The sequence below is a fragment of the Calidris pugnax genome, unplaced genomic scaffold (genome assembly GCF_001431845.1).
Source record: "Calidris pugnax isolate Ruff unplaced genomic scaffold, ASM143184v1 scaffold24, whole genome shotgun sequence".
Classification (NCBI taxonomy): Eukaryota; Metazoa; Chordata; class Aves; order Charadriiformes; family Scolopacidae; genus Calidris; species Calidris pugnax.
Genome location: NW_015090922.1, coordinates 4,679,168 through 4,699,654, shown reverse-complemented (window position 1 = coordinate 4,699,654; position 20,487 = coordinate 4,679,168). Strand labels below are relative to the sequence as shown.

The 20,487-nt window shown below is 34.8% G+C and overlaps 1 protein-coding gene across 1 annotated transcript in view; it reads left to right on the top strand.

Moving 5' to 3' along the window:
• SPATA17 (spermatogenesis associated 17) overlaps positions 1 to 20,487 on the top strand; it is an 87,398-nt gene that overhangs the window by 32,140 nt on the left and 34,771 nt on the right. Inside the window, exons 6-7 of the mRNA XM_014950601.1 lie at positions 2,191 to 2,314; positions 20,220 to 20,423. Coding sequence (XP_014806087.1) covers positions 2,191 to 2,314; positions 20,220 to 20,423 — 328 coding nt within the window. The remainder of the gene's footprint in view (positions 1 to 2,190; positions 2,315 to 20,219; positions 20,424 to 20,487) is intronic.

Genomic DNA, 20,487 nt, shown 5'->3' with positions numbered 1-20,487 from the left:
GAGGTTTGTTTGGTACAGCACAAATTCTCAGACACAGATAGAGATCCTTTCAATGGAAACAAATTTCTTTGGCTTTACCAGGTTACTTAGCGATTAATAATAGCCTTGAGATGCAGGTCAGAGAGGTCGTCGTCCCTGCTTGCCAACACAATCTAAAATGTGCAGCTAGTCCAGCTCTGCAGGCTTTGAGGCCCCAAAACGCTATGCATAAAGCAAAACAGGCTATTTTCCAACTTCTTTTTTCATATTAATAAGCAATTTTCAAGAGAAGGGTGGCAAAATGGGGGCCATGCCACACTAAGTAATTCATTTATTTTGCAATTTAATCTTATGTTGGAAAAAAATTACACTGCTGCAAAAGCATAGCATGGTGATTTTTAAACGTCAGTGTGCTTCATAAGTAACCTTGTATGAAATATTGTATTAGCAGCCTTTAACAGTAAGCTGCAACAAAAAATATTTCCAGAGATTGAAACAGACCTATACATCTTTTCCAATCTTTTATTTATTTTCTTTTCATTCTATTTTTTTTTCTTTTACATTTGAAAAAAACCATATTTAATTACTTAGTATTTTAGTCATTTTAGTTGATAAAAACTTGAAAGATAGGCTGAAACAAATAAAAATACTGCATTGCAACTTGTATATTAGAGTGTGATTTCATAGTGTTCATATTTATAAAGCAATTATTGTTCTTTCACATATTTTGATAAACTAACTTAACATTATGATAATTAAAATATTAAGAATAAGTCTAAGTCACAATATTAAAACAACTTTCAGGAACAATATGACTTTCCCATGGGATTTTTCATATCAGCAAACTTATTCATGTGAATATTTGGACAGGATTTGACCCCTGTCCTTAAGTGTCTTATTTGGTATGCGTTGAAGCAACTGAGAATATTAATGTGGACCTCTCTAAATAATTTGTTTTGCTGGAATACTTGAATTATCCAGACATGTGAACAGTGTATTTTTCTTTGCTTTTTATTTTATCGTATACACGCATGCTTAAAAAAATGAAGACTAGAATTTACTCACTTAATTAACTTTTAAACAATCTAAACGCTTGACTGAATATGCTTGGTGTCTTTGGCACACAGGTTAATTTGAACTAGCTATTTCTTAATAACAAAAATAACAAATGTTAATCAAACTAACCTTTTTTAACTGGGTCAAAAATATTCCATACACATGCACGGTGCACAACAGCATGGATTTTGTTTCTTATAGAACATTAATTCACTCCACCATTTGCATAATTTATGGCAAGCCTGAGTCTATGAAAAAAAGCCATTGAAGAGAAAATCTATGCCCATCTTTTGGTAAAGTTTTCCTCTAAACACTCTGTTAAAATCATGAGTTTTCTCCGTTCTTCAAGAGCTGGTACAAGGTACAGTTCCTTATTTCTTTTAAGACTTACTGAATACACAGACCCAACCATTTAGATGATGTGTTTGCAAACCTCTGTCATGCAGTGGCTCCTGAGGAAGTCACGTTCTTGTTCCTTGTGGTGGCCTACACCATTGCTATCACACCAGAGTAGGAAGCAACCTGTGCAAAAAACCTAATGCTATGCAAGCCCCTCTTAAGGACACTGCACGCATTAAAGGTTTACATCCACTTCTCCTCTATGCCTACATTCTGACCCTTACAAAAGGCTCGAGGATCTAAAATTAATGTCAACTCTTACCTTGTGTCTACTATTGTCTCTCATTCCATAAGGTTTCCTCTGTTTGCAGATCAGAAGGAGGTGCTGCAAGGCACTGGCTGAAACATAAGTGAACAACTTATGTTTTGAAACAATTTGAAGAAAAATCACTAAATCATAATAACTTCTGCTTAGCGAAATTCAAACTAAAATGACTCTTAAAGAGAAAAAAAGGGAAATCTATGAATGCTATTTTATCAAGCTGTAAAAATATGTAGGTTGACATATTCTGATATGAACTTATATACTATTCATAGTTTTTATCATTTTAATCCTATTTCTTCACAGTTATATCCATATAGAATCCTGCTGCTGTGCAACTGAATGAACTGTAATTTTGCCTTCCAGTGGTGTCAGTACACTGCTAACACATAACAGCAGAACACTGTGAAGCTATATAAGGGTTAAAGTGAAAATAAAACATTAGCACATTTATTTATTGTTGTAATATAATTAGCAGACTTATTTTATTACAGGAACGAACTCCAAGAGTACAAAGAAATGAAGGAAAATGAAGAGAAAAGGAAAGAGCTAGAAAAGAAAGAAAAGGAAAAGAAGTACCAAGCCCGAAAGATGCATTACCTCCTTAGCACTGAGCAGGTTGGTGTACCTGTCCCTGACAGCTCATGCAAACCACTTGGGCCCCCAGACTGACAGAGATAAACTAGCAGGCTGAATGGGACATGACTTGTTGAAAAGATATCACAAAGACACTACTTCGAGTTCAATTTAGTGCTTTTCTATAGGCAAGAGCAGGTACCATGACTATTCCGTGACAGCAGCTTCATAGAGGCAGCATCAGCACTGCTGGCAAAAAGAGTCCAAGTCAGCAGTTTGATCTGCCACTGTGATAACACAACACGAAGGGCATAACCTCGCTTTAAAAACTCATTTTGACTGGCTTATTGTTGTGTTGCTGCACTTGTCAAGAACTAACAAGTTATTAAGCTGGGAAGGGATTTCATTTTTTTTTCCTTTTTTTTTAATTGAGCTAATGCTTGGATTGGTGCTGTGTTCTGCTTAGTTTTAGGATAGATTGTAAATGCAGTTTTTCAGCTAAAACTTTTCCTAGAACTGCCTGAATCATCTTATTTAGTGTGATTGTTCACATAGAAATGCCTCATAAATTTTAAATATTTACTGTTTAAGTTGTTGTGTACTGATAAAAGTTGTATATTTTTTCAAGCTTTCTTATGTAAGCTGCTTTACAGACAGGTGAATATAGCAATAGATATATCTTATACAAAATTGATGTGATTGGTAAAGATTGTGGGTTTGCCTTTTTTTAGTTACCTTATGTGAAATTTTGTAAAAAAAAAAAAAAGATTTTGTGTCCATAAATGCTTGGTATTTGTTGCTCTTCATATGAATAGGGAATTAATTTGCAATAAGGTATGAACTAAGTGCTTGGTTTTTGTAGGTTGTAAATTATAATTTGTGAGTAAGAACTGTTAATCCTAAAGAATGCAGGAAAAATACTGTGACACTTAGTGACATAATATTTCATCTTTCTCTCTGTTAGGAAATTGTTTGTGATATATCCAATAAATAGAAATAGTTTAATTCACCGGCTATCAGTTATGAAAGCTCAGTTTGTAAATAAAATTTATTTGCAAAAAAAATCAGCATAGTAAAATATTAGTGAAAAATAGCATTAAAAGTTTTCTGAGTGGCTTTTAGACAGGGGGGCTAGTTAATAACTGAAATTAGCTCACAATAATTGATTTGCCCAGATGTAGATCTAGAATACTAATAATAATCTGTGCAGTGTTTTTATTTTGCTTGAACAGTAGAAAATGGGCAATTCTTGTTTTGAACAGAACAATTTATGTAAACAAATGCATAGACCTTAATATAGAATCATAGAATCATAGAACAGTTTAGATTGGAAGGGACCTTTAAAAAGCATCTCATCCAACCTCCCATCTTCAACTTTCATCTTCATCTTCAACATCTTCAGATTATATGTATGTATCTATATAAGGTTTTGCCCATTGCTAATCACTAGCATTATTTCACATTTCAAAAAGTAAAGCTTAAGAAGGCCAGTATCATGAATGTACAGGGGTGTCTAGTATGTATATAATAGCATGGCCTATGATTAAGTCAAAATGTTTTGTCTTTTTCATGAATTAACTTGCTATTCAAACATTTATTTCTTCCATAAACTGTCACCTCTATAAAGAAAAAAAAAAGAGAGAAATGGATATCAAAGTCTGAATTAGTATGCATTATTGGTTGTTACTGATACCAGGTACATACACATGGTCTTATATAGACAGATGTGAGCTTGCTTTCATTACTCTCCAAGCCAATCTGGAGCTATAACATGGGACTGAACCCAAACTAATTAGTCCTGTTGAGAGCCATGGTATATTAGCTCAAGAATTAATGCAGTTACACAGCTTCTGGTCAGCTCAAAATATAGGCAGAATAAGTATGTGCATGCTTTAAACTCAGGAACAAGGAGTTTGATCTGCCAACAAAATACTATATAGGCATACCTACATTTCAGTGGTTTTGTCTGCAGTTCCCCGCCCTTCTTGGAGGTAGCTGTGTGTATTGAGTACCACTACAATGAAACTGACATTCAGGGAAATCACTGGATGATAAAAAATATATTTTTGCAAACTTTACAGAGTGTATTTTGCCATAGAAACTTACACAAGTACGGCTATTTCCCATTTCTCCTTGTAGAAATATATTGTATTTACACAACCATTTTAGTCCTCATAAGAACTAAGCTGTTTATTTGAATAAAAGAATGTTAGTATTTTAGCAAAGAAGTTTAAAGAAAAATAAACAAGTTATGATATTTGCATAATCAATAATTACTAGCAGTAGTAATGTTAATTTGCTGTTATTAATCATATATATTAATAATTTATATTCATAATATAATTAATGACTGACTGACTGTGAAAGTACGATGTTGTGCATCCTGCCAACCTCAAAACACAGTTTTTTGCTTTACTAAAAACCAGCTAGGTATTTTTTCCTGTAGGGCCAGTAATATCCATGCAACACAAACGTAACGCTACTGGTAGGCTTAAGAGTGTGCTTGAAAAAAGGAAGTAAATTTTTATTTGATTTAAATAAAGTTAGTTGCCAAATAATATCTGTAAAAATAAAGCATGAGCTCTAAAACTTCATGGTAATAAAATATTGAGTTTTTAATCTACTTGCTATATATGCTAGTAGTATCAATAACTAGCCAAGTAACATCTTACACACATGAGCTTCTTTTATTTGAAGGAAATTTTTCCTACACGATTCCCTTAGCTATCAAAAAACTCCAGCAGTCAAGCCCATGCCCTTCTTATCATGTGTTATGTTATCTGCTGCGCCTACTGGTTGCTTATTACAAGAGATCCCAGTGTAAAGCACAGCAAGAAATAAATATGAGATGGCAACTGTGGGGTTTCCAAACTAAATTCCATTCTACAAATAAGATGCTCTGTATTTCAGATTTTTAAATTTATGTGTATATATAACTATGTTTTCCTTGTCTGTTTTTACCCTAACAGTTTGATAAATTCTGACTTCATGATGAACTTGATAAAAATTATAGTACATACTTAACAAACCTTTGCCTTCATTAAGAGTATTTCTTGTCATTTTTATTTATCATATTATATTGTGTATATTTATCATATACACAATATAAATAAGAGTGCAGATGTATTTTTTCATTGTTTTTATCTGTTTTATCATGAACTGCATTGTAATTTCTTATTGAGACATGAAGCTTATAATAATTAAATTTTTCTCATTAGTCCATAATCACCGTATGCTATATCCGCTACTGGTAATAATCCTTTTTTTAGTTGTCACACAATTGCAAAACGTATTTTGACATTATTGAGAATGTTATGTTATACATGCATCGTATACATATATACATATACATATATACATATACAGTTTATCCTTGGACTTCCTGCTCTGTGATAGATCAGCATGAAGCTTATAATAATTAAATTTTTCTCATTAGTCCATAATCACCGTATGCTATATCCGCTACTGGTAATAATCCTTTTTTTAGTTGTCACACAATTGCAAAACGTATTTTGACATTATCAAGTATGTTATGTTACACATGCATCACTTAAGCTTATCCTTGTTCTGGCTGGTGGACTCGATCCCAGCCTCACATCCATACATGGACTTCCTGCTCTGTGATAGATCATGCTGAGATTAGATGAGCTAATACTGGTCCGCTGCTCTGTGGGATCTTCTGTTGTGTCTGAATGCTTTAACTGTTGAGACCTTGAGAAAAATGAATCATGCAGTTAGTTCTGTGCCTATGCCTACTCTTGATTTTTGTACAGGATCTTCTTTCTGTTGGGTCCTGATCAATTAGACCTGACTGAGTCAGACTGAAGGTTCCCCTGGCCCTTTGACAGTGGCCAGCAGCATGTGCCTAGGATAGAGGAATAAAATGGGGCAATGGGGCAATATAATGACATGCCAAGAACACTTGAATACTCTCCCAGTTTCCAGAAACTGGTAGTTGAAGGACTTGTAGCTTGTTATTGCAGAATTTTTCATTTTTTGATTTTTAAGGTGTTCAATTTTTGTTTTTGTATTCCTCCAATTCCTGCCTCTCCCAGAGAAGGAATGCCAGCAGCGTGTGCCTAGGATAGAGGAATAAAATGGGGCAATAGGGCAATACAATGGCATGCCAAGAATACTTGAATACTCTCCCAGTTTCCAGCAACTGGTAGTTGAAGGACTTGTAGCTTTTTATTGCAGAACTTTTCATTTTTGGATTTTTAAGGTGTTCAATTTTTGTCGTCTATGCCTACTCTTGATTTTTGTACAGGATCTTCTTTCTGTTGGGTCCTGATCAATTAGACCTGACTGAGTCAGACTGAAGGTTCCCCTGGCCCTTTGACAGTGGCCAGCAGCATGTGCCTAGGATAGAGGAATAAAATGGGGCAATGGGGCAATATAATGACATGCCAAGAACACTTGAATACTCTCCCAGTTTCCAGAAACTGGTAGTTGAAGGACTTGTAGCTTGTTATTGCAGAATTTTTCATTTTTTGATTTTTAAGGTGTTCAATTTTTGTTTTTGTATTCCTCCAATTCCTGCCTCTCCCAGAGAAGGAATAACCCAAACAGAGAGAGTGTGATAAGAGACCTAGACCCACAACACTAGGTCTCAAATTGAGCTTCCTTGGAAGACCAAGTTCACACGTTTTCCTTGCAGTATTGTTTTGCAGCATGCTCATTTCAAAGCACGTACTGTCTCTGGTATTCCACCAAGAGAATATGCAACTCCAAAGTGCCTAATTCACCTTCATGATTAGGTGAGGTTCTGTGGATTGCCCCTCCTACACCAGGCAACAGTCCATCACTTTTCATCCCTCTTTGGCAGGGTGACAATTTCTCCGGATATCCTTTGGCAGTTTGTGAACAGATACTGCTCATAAGCTCCTAGGTAATTTTGAGCTGCAAGAGAAGAACAAAATCCATGTGTAATAATGGACCTTTTTGTTGTTCTTTTAGTAACTGTCAGTAACAAGGCATGAGTTACCTTTTCAGATTGCAGTAGTTCCTTCAGTTTTCAGTGCCTGCTTGAGTATGTCACCATCTCTCTGGTGAGTCAAGGCTATTGTGTTCAGACATGTGGCTAGTATTTGCCCATATTTATTCCCATTAAACTAAGGCATTGGAAAGGATCACTTGTGGGGGTATAATACCTGGTGCTATAAAATAAGTACTTCTAATGAAACTAGTCTTGACTGAGGTAATCCTTTCCAGGGAGACATAAACATGTGAGACAATAACTCTTTAATATTTTGGCACTGTAGAAAACAATAAAAAAAAAAATAAAATGTAAGAATAATGTTTTGTGAGGAGGAAGGAAATGTTAGCAAAAAATGGGCAACAGTGAAAAGTTCTAATTTCAGCAATCAGAACCAAGCTTTTCCATTCTTACTCTCTCTGTGTAACCCCCATACTCCATAAACAATTCCACTTTGGGTAATGGCAATCATTTATCAAACTTCTGTGGACTGTGGATTAGGGCTTTTGTATATAAAGGTAACAAAAACATGCCCCAGGGTAGCTTTTCAGCTTCTGTTTTTTAGACCAGTTTCATTTTGCTTTTCTGTAGCTATTGTAGAACTCAAAATTATATCACTTTTATCAATGGTATCAGTCATTATTTCATGTTTGTCAGTTCACAGATTGAAATATTTTAAATTCAAATTTTATTCAATGCTAAGGTATTTTTTTTATTATGTTTTTTCTGTCAACAGAGGTGGCAATCCATAAATGTTACACTGACTGTGTTTGTCCACTTTTTACACTACTGGAAATCATAAGTTAATTCTATTGAAGTTACTATACTTACATCAGGTGTAAATGTTCTAAGTCAGGAATAAAAAAAAAATGTCCTGGGTTGAGCGACGCAGGACTAACTTTTCTTCTAATGCTGGGGAAAACTGCACTTTTAGAAGTGTCTGAATTTGTGAAAATATGGTCTCAGTGTTTTTGAGCCACACCAGGTACAGCGACGAGGAGGAGCAAGGCTTGGGCATGTTACCCAGGCTGGCCCACAGGATTCTTTCATACCATGAATGTCACATTCAATATAAATTACAAAAGTCTGCTGCATAACAATCTCTCCCTTGATGGCAGTGGTTCAGAGAACTCCTTGCCCCAGTGCTGGACCCTGAGGCCTTCCCTTCATCCCAAAGACATTGTACTCGCGGTATCGGACATTTGTTGTCCACTGCTGGAAGTCCGCAGCTTCCTGATAGAATTGGCTAATTTTTGTATATCTCATATTGATATTGGGATTAAGACTGGTTCTTTAGTACTATTGTTAATTTTTAGTCTTATCCTATTAAATCTATTTATATTTCAGCCCTCCTGTTTCTTCGTGTTCCCTCATTCCCCTTTCTGGGGGGGAGGGATCATCAGGTGATAGAATAATTGTCTAAATGAAAATAAATTGTTATGGGTTTTCTCAAACAATAAAAAAAAGCCACAAAATCCTTCTTGGAGCAGACTAATGAATATTCAGAAGACACAATTGATTAATATGCTTCTAACCTAATGTGCTGTCCTGTAAGAGCCTGGAAAACAATTGGTCTAAAATGACACTGTTTGACACCCACTCTGTCTCATGAATGTCACATTCAATATAAATTACAAAAGTCTGCTGCATAACAATCTCTCCCTTGATGGCAGTGGTTCAGAGAACTCCTTGCCCCAGTGCTGGACCCTGAGGCCTTCCCTTCATCCCAAAGACATTGCACTCACGGTATCGGACATTTGTTGTCCACTGCTGGGAGTCCGCAGCTTCCTACTGATAGAATTGGCTAATTCTTGTATATCTTGGGATTGGGATTAATACTGGTTCTTCAGTACTGTTGTTAATTGTTTAGTCTTATTGCGGTATCGGACATTTGTTGTCCACTGCTGGAAGTCCGCAGCTTCCTGATAGAATTGGCTAATTTTTGTATATCTCATATTGATATTGGGATTAAGACTGGTTCTTTAGTACTATTGTTAATTTTTAGTCTTATCCTATTAAATCTATTTATATTTCAGCCCTCCTGTTTCTTCGTGTTCCCTCATTCCCCTTTCTGGGGGGGAGGGATCATCAGGTGATAGAATAATTGTCTAAATGAAAATAAATTGTTATGGGTTTTCTCAAACAATAAAAAAAAGCCACAAAATCCTTCTTGGAGCGGACTAATGAATATTCAGAAGACACAATTGATTAATATGCTTCTAACCTAATGTGCTGTCCTGTAAGAGCCTGGAAAACAATTGGTCTAAAATGACACTGTTTGACACCCACTCTGTCTCTGGACATCTGGCAGTTTTATTCTTATAAAGGTGAGGACTCTGTGGATAAAGCTCTGGCCTTTGATCTTCAGATCCACAGTTTAAGCGACAAGGCTGCAAGTTTGGTCATTTCAGCTTAGCCCCGAGTGAACAGTCCACATCACAAAATGATTATACATAATTTGTTACTATTGGCAGTGTCTGTTCAAGAAAGGCCAAGGACTGAGCTAGCATCAGGAATGAATTATCTCTTACCTTTTACATTTTATTTCCTCCCTCTTTACTGTTGTAATTTTACTATCCTGCCCCTAAAACGTTGAGGGGACGAAATTATCATTCATTATAAGTACTAATACTTCCTGAAGATGAACTACAATGGTTAATTTTTTTACATGTAGGTGCCCCAATCACTGAACATCCCTACCCATCCGTGGGTGTTTAATATTCACTCATCACTTCTCTGCCACGAAGTCACATATTTCTGAGTACTTCCCAAAGTTTGTACCATAAAAAATCCCATTTAAATTAAAGAGGAGAGCGTGAGCTTTCCTAGCTCTCAGGCAGGCTTGCAGCTATACTTAAATGGCATTAGTATATAAAGCTCTTCATGCTACGGTGTTCTGTTTTTATAAAATATTATTTTCAAAGGATTCTCAATTTACATTAAATCCTTCTTACATTACTTGTGACAGGTATGTTTGATCAGCAAGCCTTCTTTATGTATTCACTTCCACTTCAGAAGCCAGATGTATCACTCTATTCACAGGTATTCACTATAGGAAAGTCATTCAACTCCTGTGCCTCGTGGGGCACTATACGCACAGTCTCACTTCTCTTGAAAGGAATCTCAGTTAATGTTGCTTAATGTTTCTGTCAAAAAGCAGGACAAAGCAAAGTAAGCTGAAAGCATCCAGTAACTAAGCTGTTTCTAATTCTGGAAGACATTCTACCTCAACAAAGAAAAATGTTAATGTCTAGAAGGTTAGTTCCACTAGGGCTGAATTCCAAAACTGACCTTTAAGTGATTTGCACATACACTCAAAAATCTTTAGTTCTCTTAAAATTTGAGTCCAGCTCTTGCTCTTTGGGATTGCTCATCCTGGGAACACTCAGGACTGTAATTCTGCTACTCAACAATGTCATGGTCGTGTAAAAAGAAGGCCAGTGCTGGAAGCCAACATACACCTCCAGAATCTAGTGTGCACTCTGCCAAAATCATTGAGTGACAAAGTTTACAATTCTCATAGATTTTCCAGGTTAGCTGGTATCCTTTTCAATCAGCCTTTCTTTTTCTCTAAGAAGGGATTGATATCTCTCCAGACTGGGCAAGTACAATCAAAGACAAAACTAACATAACAAGCTTGGTGCTCTGCATGCCCAGAAAAGGGTAACTCCATAGGTGAGGGAGCAGTGGAAAGAGGATGGGGAAGTACCATCTGCTGACCTACGTCCTGTAAGAAGTAGATGGCTATGCACCATTTCAGATGTATTTCTCCAAAAAGTACTTCCTTCCCATTCACTCTTCCATTCTAGCATAAGTGGTAAGCGAAAGTGCTTCCAACAGAAATCAATAATTTCTCCCTTTGCCACACTTCCAAGAAAACAAGGTATTCACATTCTATTTTTTAAAGATAGTGACTGAATGAACTTAAAAATAGATCAAGTTTAATAATTTTAACCATGTTCTGTGACAGTATTGCAAACTCTACTTTTCCTAAAGCCTGCTTCTTATAAAATAATTTCAATTTGTTTGGTAAATGTGCAAAGAAATCAGAAAGACTTTATACTGAAAAGTCATCTGTCATTAAAAAGAGCTTAATGCAAAATAGGATGTAAAGTTCGAGTGCTGTTTTGTGGTTGGTCCTATGCAATCTCAGTTGTTTAAAAGCATATCCAGGTAGACACGGCAATATTTCTCAGAGCTTCCTCTAAATAGCTTGTTACTAGCCTTGTCACTCATACTAAGCATATGTTATTAGCACAGTGGCATCTCTGCTGTATCTACCATGTATTATAGCATTTAGCATCTCTGCATATAGCATTAGTCATTTAAAAATCCACTAGCTAGAAGGTAGCTGTCTTTTTCAGCATCTGAATTGCATAATCTCTATTTGTGTGGATTTTTTTCTAGGCAACAAACTTCTTGCTCAACTCCTGTGGGTAGGATTAATGGCAGAGTTTAAGGGACAAGCTGTGTGATCTATCAAAAGTGTACATGCTGAGATCTTAGGAAAACATGACCACATTTTGTGTATTACTGTCAGTTGGGGTGGCAGAAAGGCTGGATTGCTGCAGAGTCAGAAAACTGGTAGGAGCGGGTTATATATTGAATGTTGGCTGAGTGTTTGAAGTGGTACACACATTTAAGAAGGAATCTCTACTGCTAGGAAATCACACTGTAGTACAAAAAGCGAATAAATAGCTCACACACAGAGACACATTCACACACACTTACAAAGAATGGAAATCCACCAAAATTCCTGAAATTGTTAATGGGATAAATTGGGCTGATTCGTAGTAGTCCGTCTGGTGTTTATACAAGTTTGATGTGATGTACAGTCTTGCTCAGGTAATTTTTGAAACTATTATATCAGAAGAAGTACATGCTTAATAAGATAAATGCATAAGAAGAGGGAGGTTAGGAGTGACATGGGAAAAGTCATGAAGATAAAATGCAGTACATTTCTCAACATCAAACCTTCCTGTTGATTAAGAAGTGGCACTGATGGTATCCTTGCTTTAATGAGACTTCAAGATGAGTGATGTACACACCAATTCTTTTGTTTTTCAGCTCTTAGGCAAGTGAATAGTATAATGGTAAAGTTCTTTCATTAAGTTCTGCAGTTTATTCAATATTTAATGCTTTTGTTTAGTGTCTAATACATACTGTTAATTTGGGAATTGCGTCTGTCCTGCACTTAGTGTGATGAAAATTGTATGTCTTTCCCCATCTATTGTTTTATTTACCTTTATTTTCAATTTTTTTTCTTTGCTTCCATTTTTAATTTTGCAACAATCTTTTAATAAAATCTTCCTCTTTTCATTTTTCTCTAATTACATCACTCTTTTCTACACATTGCTGACAACCTTTACTAACCTGACTAATACGGCTCAGCTCCCTCTTTATTCTTTCCTGTATACAATAATATGACCATTAAACATTCACTTCATTGTTAATTGGTCTCATTGAAGACTGCTTTGTTAAACATACTGCCACTTTTTGAGTCTTTAGTCATTGCCTAATCCTATAGGTCTCCTACAGCAAATTGTTTAATAAATCTGTCAGAATACGTGTCCGCAAGGGAAGATTCACATGTAAGCACAATGTAATAGACATTAGAAACAATGAAAATAGATGACATGATACATTGTTTAGTTGCACATATGTATTTTTGAAGCAAATGAATTCTCTATTTATCAATTATTTCATTAACAAGGAAAATTTCTGTATGATTTCCATCTCTATCTGTTAAGAAGAGCTTCTCCTGTCTTCTGATGTATTGTGGTAGGTAACTTCTGGCGTTAAAAATTCAAAGATACTAAATGGTATAATTACAAGGACTTTTCTCAATCCAGTAAGAAAAGGAGTGAATTTTGAGTTTATTTTTTTTCTTAAAAGGCTGATATTCTCCATTATGACAATGACAGTAGATGGAATTTTAATTTTAAAGATGTAAATAATATCAAACTTTAAATAAATGCTCTAAGGCTCTGAAAACTTCTCACAAGCATAAATAGCCTCAAAATAATTCCATAAAGTAAGGAAATATTGTCAGTGTGTTCACATGCAGTTATTGAGACACAGAAGAATAAAATCACCCTCAGAGAATATTCTTCAGAGTAAGCTCTTTAATTCCCATTTATACTGGGTGGTTTTAAAAACAGGTTGGTTTTCAGAGATCTCTAGTATTTGTACATGATCCTGTACTTATGCCAGCACTTTTTAGGAAAAAATAACAGTAATGGAATTTCCCATTCCTATTTTTAAAATAAGGTTGTTAAGCAAGTTTAAATGTATTTTTGCATGTTTTGAAATCAGTTAGAAGTCAAATGAGAAGTCAGTAGGAGAACTTAGAATGCTGTGTCTCTTTTGGTGTCTTCATCCTAAGAGTATTGTTTCCCGTGCCCTCACTCATTCCAGTTATTATCCCTGATCTCCTCATGCCATCAAGACCCTGTGTAAGAATTAGATTTGACAGAGTAAGCCTCAGTCAGAGAGAGAATCAGTGAAAGGTGGATACATTTTGGGGATACCTCTGCATTTGGTGGGTTGCTGTGTTTTGGGTATTGTGCCACAATGATCCATGCATTAAACTGAGAGTTTGTTTCTCTTTTGTCTCGTTGCCTAAATAGCCCAGCAGTCGGTACCTGTTCAGAGACTCAATTACAGTTTTGTTTCCTGCAATTTAACTTAGTGTCCGTGCAGGTTTAGAGGTTGATTTTATGGTCTGTGGCCAGGATACTGGACTTGAATCTTTCCTGAACACCTCATTGTATAGTCCATAAAATTGCAGCCTGGTTTACTTATTTAAAACATTATTGCACTATTATTTTGATATCAAGCAAACATTTCACAGATGAAAAGGACTGAACCAAGCTTTACAATCTGAAGCAGAATAACAATAATTAATGCTTCTATTACTCTGTTTAAACAGAATATATATTAAGCAGAAGACAGGTAATTAATCCCACTTGAAAGAATACACGCTACTCATCAGTCATTTATGAATTTTTTAGTCTCTGCATAAAAACAGTACCTCAAACAAAGCTAAAATATCTTAGGTACAGTAATAGGCTAGGTCCTCCAATTCTTATTTAGATGAAATTCCTGAGACTATATTTTTAAAAGTATTACAGGATCAGGCCTAAGGAGTAGCACTAACTCAGTGAGAACTGAATCTACATTTATAAAGCTGGGTCACATTTTTCCTATTGTCAGCCATGGTAAGAAAATTTTATCTCAAATTGGAATGTTGAACTACACTTCGGTATTTTTTCAGTATATGGATAAACTTCACGCTTTATTTCTTAATTGTTAATATAAAAATGTGTTCCTATTAGTTTAAAAATCACAGATTATTCCTAGTAGAATATATTTGGATGTGGTTTAAATATTTTGATGTTTCAAATTTGAGTTGATGGACACATTTTTATTATACTTGTTGCTAGAACAGTATTTACAGAATATTTATAGATGGCTCTTTCCCCAGTAAATTTCATATGAAAGATATTATCTTTTTATTTTCACTACACATGGGATATTCTGTCAGCCTGTAATAAACTAGGTATTCAGAAGTTTTACATGCCATATCTTTTCCAAACATGATAGCAGCAGCATCTAAACACATTTTTTTCCTTGTGAATCATTAATGTTTTAAGGTATTTCTTTTACCTCCTAAAGAAACCATATCTGGGGATTAACAAGATTGTTCACTGGAATTCATGTGGAAGCATAACTGCAGCAGCTGAGAAATGATCATGCTTCCTTTTCGTTCTCAGCAAGAGTAATTGAATGTTGAATATCTTACTAAACTCTGGACTGTGACAGTGTGTTAACACTCCAACTATCTCCTAACAGCAGGGCAATTATTTGCTGAGTGGGATTTTTATAAATCCCTTGGCAGTAGTATGTCCTGATAATTATGATGAAGTGCACTGGTCAGTGTTGATTCAGCAATCCCATCTCTAGCAAATATTTCATTCACAGCTCTCCTTCATGCTTTTACTTTTAAGGCTTTTAAAGATCTCTTACCTCTCCTCTCAGCTTGCTTAGTTTTTTTACAAATTACAATGGAGCAAAAAAGGATTTTCAAGTTAAATCCCTATTTTGTTGAAGTCTTTTCCTTCTTGCTTAACTCCTCATTAGAAGACCAGAAAGAGAAAGGAGGACTTTATTTAGGTTCTTACTGTGATGATCACTTGTAAAGTCTTCCTCCTTCAAATATATTTTTTCAAGATTTAATTAGTGTTTAATGGAACAGTTATATTCATGATATATGCTGATTATTTCAGGCTTTCAGAGTTTATATGGAAAAGTAATTGAAATAAAGCATACCTTTATTATTTTTAGTTAAATTACAGTAAAAAAATATTTTAAATATAAGAGGATACACTTTCTGCTGACTTCATGCTTACATTTTATCTTCAGCTCTACTTCATTGATTTTTAACTTTGCATATGTGTAATTATTTGAATTGCAGTAGCTGCACTGTATTTATTAGGGCATTTTTTTTTTAAATTTTATATGTAGACTTTAAAAGCCCAGTCAAGAAATAAGAAAGAAGAATAAGAAATAATTCATACATAAATAAAAAACTGCAGCATCTAAAACTGTTCATGTTTTATTATACCACTTGGGATCACTGATTTTTTCTGAGGAACTATTCAGCATAATCAACACAGCCTTGTCTTTCCCTTTCTACACACACCTTTTTTTTTCCTTTCTTCATTCCTTTTTTTTCTATTTCTTTTGCTGCTCTCTTCCTTCATAGTTTAGTTTTCAAGGCAAGCTCCTAAATAATTTCTGTGTTGAATTCTGGAAAAAAAACAGTTAAGTCTTTCTCTCCTTATAGAAATGGTAAACAGGAAAAGACAAAAATGGATATTCTACAGCATAGACTAAATATAGGATCAGAGGTGGAAGCAATACAGAGTATGAAAAAAAAAATCAAATATTTTCTTTGCTAATGTTCATGAAATTAATATTTGTTTTGTTTTTATTTTTTTCTTTCTTTATATGCCACCATTAATTATAAAGATAAGAAAATGATTGGGAGGAAACTAAATGATAGAGTGTTAGAAATGCAAAATGATTCAAAATATTAATGTAATGCTAAGGATGACTGGGTAACAAATGGTACATTTGCCAGTATGCTTGACCTGACACAATTAATATTCCAGGTCGTGCTTGAGTTTCCATGATGGAAGGTCTGAGGCAGAGAATTCTAGGGGAAAAATATATCTATTGTATAACTCATTTCTCTTTTTTTTTTTTTTTTTTTTTTTTCCCTGACGAGTCAGAACCATAGTCTTAAAAAAAAATAAATCTGTGCTTTCACACCTCATTTGCCATATTCACTACTGGGCCACCATTCACCAGAAGGGCCTGATGCAAGGAGGTCAGTGAGAAGCTATTAGCAGAGTCCCCTCCTGAGATTTCTTTGGTCTTATTGAGGTGGAAGTTAGCATGACAGTACTGCAAATAACTCAGTTGTAGGTTTTTTAACAGTTAGCACAGATTTCCCCATAGTGTTTGTCACTTTAGAAAATTGTTCCTGGAAATGAAGTCCCAGAAAGCTGGCTTTGACAGAGGCCCTTCTTAGTTGTGAAGAACACGGGTACAGAAAAATGTGTCATTCTCCCTGAAGACAAGAGGTACTTTTTGTAACCTATCATAATATTTTAGAGGGTAACGTATTTTCTTATGGACTAAAGGTGGGGAAAATACTGGAATCAAAGTATAAGGTAATATTTCAAGACAGGTACTTTTCTACCATTGAAAAGGCAGTATTAACTACAATGTAGTGGAGAGAAGATTGTATTAAAGTAGGGAAAAGATGAAGTAACGCTTTTAAAACAGTGTACTGGTCTCAAAAAGATATGCAAATTTATTAAGTATCAAAGGCTTTGATCCTCCAGATTCTTAGATTTCTGCAGAGTGACATCTCCCTGCAGAAGACAGAGCGAATAGGGCATCCATCACGCACAGCACGTGTGCAAGAAATTACAAAAATAAGACACTGATTTGCAGAGATATTTAAAAAGGAGTGGATGCAATTATGTGAGAGATTGGTCTGGAAAGTAGAATTGAATTTGTTCCCTTTTCTGTCCTACCAAATTTTTCCAATTTTAAATCTGAGCCTAAAACCTTACCAGAAACCTTGGGGAATTTAGAGTAAATTAGTATTAATTTTATCTATCTAGATACTAACTCGGATGATTGCTATGCTATCTGTCTGTTTGAATACTTGAACATATGTGATTAAAATGTAAAGTAATTAACAAGGATTGCTTGAAAAAATACTATTTAAAAATGCACTTCATAATCAGTTTTGACCCAGATGTTACAGAGTTTGAATAATTTTTAGAGTGTCCATCTGACCTCACTCAATCTCCAAATCTGTTTTCATAATTCATACACTAGCTGTATGTTTAACATGATAGTATTGTGAAAAAAGAACAACAAAAGACGGCTCTTTGTTACAACACCTTTTCAGCAATAATAATTCAAAAGACACTGAATCAAAGGGTTCAAACACTCTGAAATACTGCTCAGGGTGCACAAACAGGATTGGCTTTTAGCACTTTAATGACACCAAAGTTAGGTATTATATATCCATTATATTATGTATCCATATATATCCATTGATTATAAATCATTATATCTATCTCCAGCATGGAGTCTACTTTGTTTGGAAGATCTTTACTTTGGCATTTTATATTTGAGAGAACTTGTGTAACAAATGTATAGATTAAATGCATTTAATAATTGTGCAACAGTACAATAAAGCCCAAGACAACATATGGAACTTGTGTTTATGTAGTGCTTACAGGAGTGTTTGCAAGGAAATAAGTTCTGGGCTAATAAGAACATTGCAATAGGGTAATGTCTGAAATACTACAAAAATAATAACAGCATTAGGAGAATCTGTAACTTTATGAGATGTTTATGTGAGTAAGAGCCAGACTTGAAGAATCAAACTTTTCAGATGCAGCTGGATTTTACAGATCATACATATGGACCTGCAATTTTGCATTCACTCCAGTGGTTCTGCTTGTCTGCTATTTGAAACATGGATCCCTGCTGTTTTAGCCTGGCATCCTGAAGAGCTGAAGCCACAACCAGTGGTTATTTGGCATACATATATTTCTACCGTTTATCTCTATTTGTGTCCTCTTTCCCATTACACATTCAGACTCAGGATGGTTTATAGGATTTGCACTAAGAGGGGAACATATAACAGAGTACCAAAATAAATTGTCATTAGGGCCAGATCACTTACAGAGTTGAAGAGTACAGCCCATAAAATTTTGAATAGACCCACAATATTTTGAATAAACTACCATCTCTGAATATTTTTGTCCATTAAACAATAAGTTTTATATGGGCCTTATTTAACTGTTTTGACACAAGAAATTGGAACTTCCAAGTAGAATACATTAATGAAAAATGCATTAAAGCTAATTGGGGAGTGTTCAATCCTTTCAGCCCCAAGAGATGAATACTTTATGGGGAGGCTGATGCTCTACTTAGTTTTCTCATGGCTCCTGAGTAGTGTTCCAACAGAAAAATGCAAGATTTTAAACGTTTACTCTTTTCCTTACCTTTCCCCACATCAGGAAACCGATTTCTTTTGCCTACTATTTTTATTCAATACTTCTTAGCAATTAAAATTATAATAAAGCAGAGAACAATATATTTTAACTGAGCAAATCTACTTTAGAAGTCTCAAGAATACTCTAAGTAGGAAATATAATTATCCTTAAAGCAACTCAGTATCTTTAAATTAATTTTCACCAGGTGTATTTTAAGCATATGTCATCATTTTATGGGAAGTTTAGTGGCTTTCTGCAATATGGTACCCTAATTCTCATGTTTAACTCTTCATAATTAATTCAGTAAATGCACATATGTCTATTTGAGAATTGTTTATATACAACTGTTAGAATCCCTACATTTAGAGGAATGATTTGGTAACAGCCTGTCACATAATTTTGACTTACCAGATAATCACAGATTGTTAATGACATAGATTACATACATAGTTCAGAATCTGAAATGTATGTTTTATATTAGTAATTGTTGTATTAGCTCACACTAGTGATGCAATTAGTGATGTATCCTGAAAAAATTAAATATCAAATTCAGTGAAGAATGAATCTTTTGGTTTAATTCACAATTCAGAAAAAATATTCTAAATTCTTGTTTTTCACAAGTTTTATACTGTTAAAACTAAATACATTTGAATAGTTAAAGGAATTTAATGTGAACATTTTGTTGGAAAAAAGCAATAGGTTTTTACTATTCCATAAAATTTTCTTGTATTTCCCCTTAACTAATCACTCATTTTTACTTTTAAAAATGCTGCAGTTGACACTGTTTTAGTCCTCGTTGTGAATCAGCTAGCACAGTTTAAAGGGACAGGAGTTATGTTCCCTTGCCTAAGCATTTATTTTACTCTTTAAATACATGTTTGTAAATAGAAGCAAGATGGTTTTGTTCCTATTTTGTATAGGAATTTAAACTGGAATCTAAATTAAATTTTATATTTCAAAACAACTATAATAGTTTATCTTTAAAACTAGATGCACATTTGTACACATTTGATTATTTTTTAGGGGAAAACTGGAATGTTTCTTTGACTACTGCTGTGAAAGGTGGAAGATTGAATGTGACTGAAAGAAAACATGGGTTTGAGATACAGGAAACCCTTCCGTAAAATGAAAATTACCCCCATTTGAAGGGCTGAAACCAAGATTATACATTACATTATCTTATTTAAATCCTTTTGTCTCTGTAATACAATGCCCAGAGATGCACTTAAACTAGATATCTATCTCATGTCAGCAGTCGTCAGAAACTTTGTGTAGAACTGTTTATTATACAAGGTTTTCTAGTTGGTTTGATTTACAGAATAAGTGCAAGAATTCGTTTCTAAGTTAGTTGAGGTCAAACATAACCCCATCGTCTGCTCAGATTGCAGGCATCTACAATTCACCATTCAGAGAATCCCCAGATCCAATGGAACTGCTGCTACGGGAGTCAAAGCCATTGAGCCACAGACGGCAGCAAATGAAGAGTCCCTTCTCCTACGACCTCTATGACTGGCCAACTTGTAAAAGGCCTCCGAATTTCTCCACAGGGCAGCCTCTGCCACCTATTGGCAGACAGAAACCTCAGGTAACATTTTGCAGTGTCTCTGAGGCAGCTTTTGTTCATAGTTTTTGTCATAGACCATTGAATA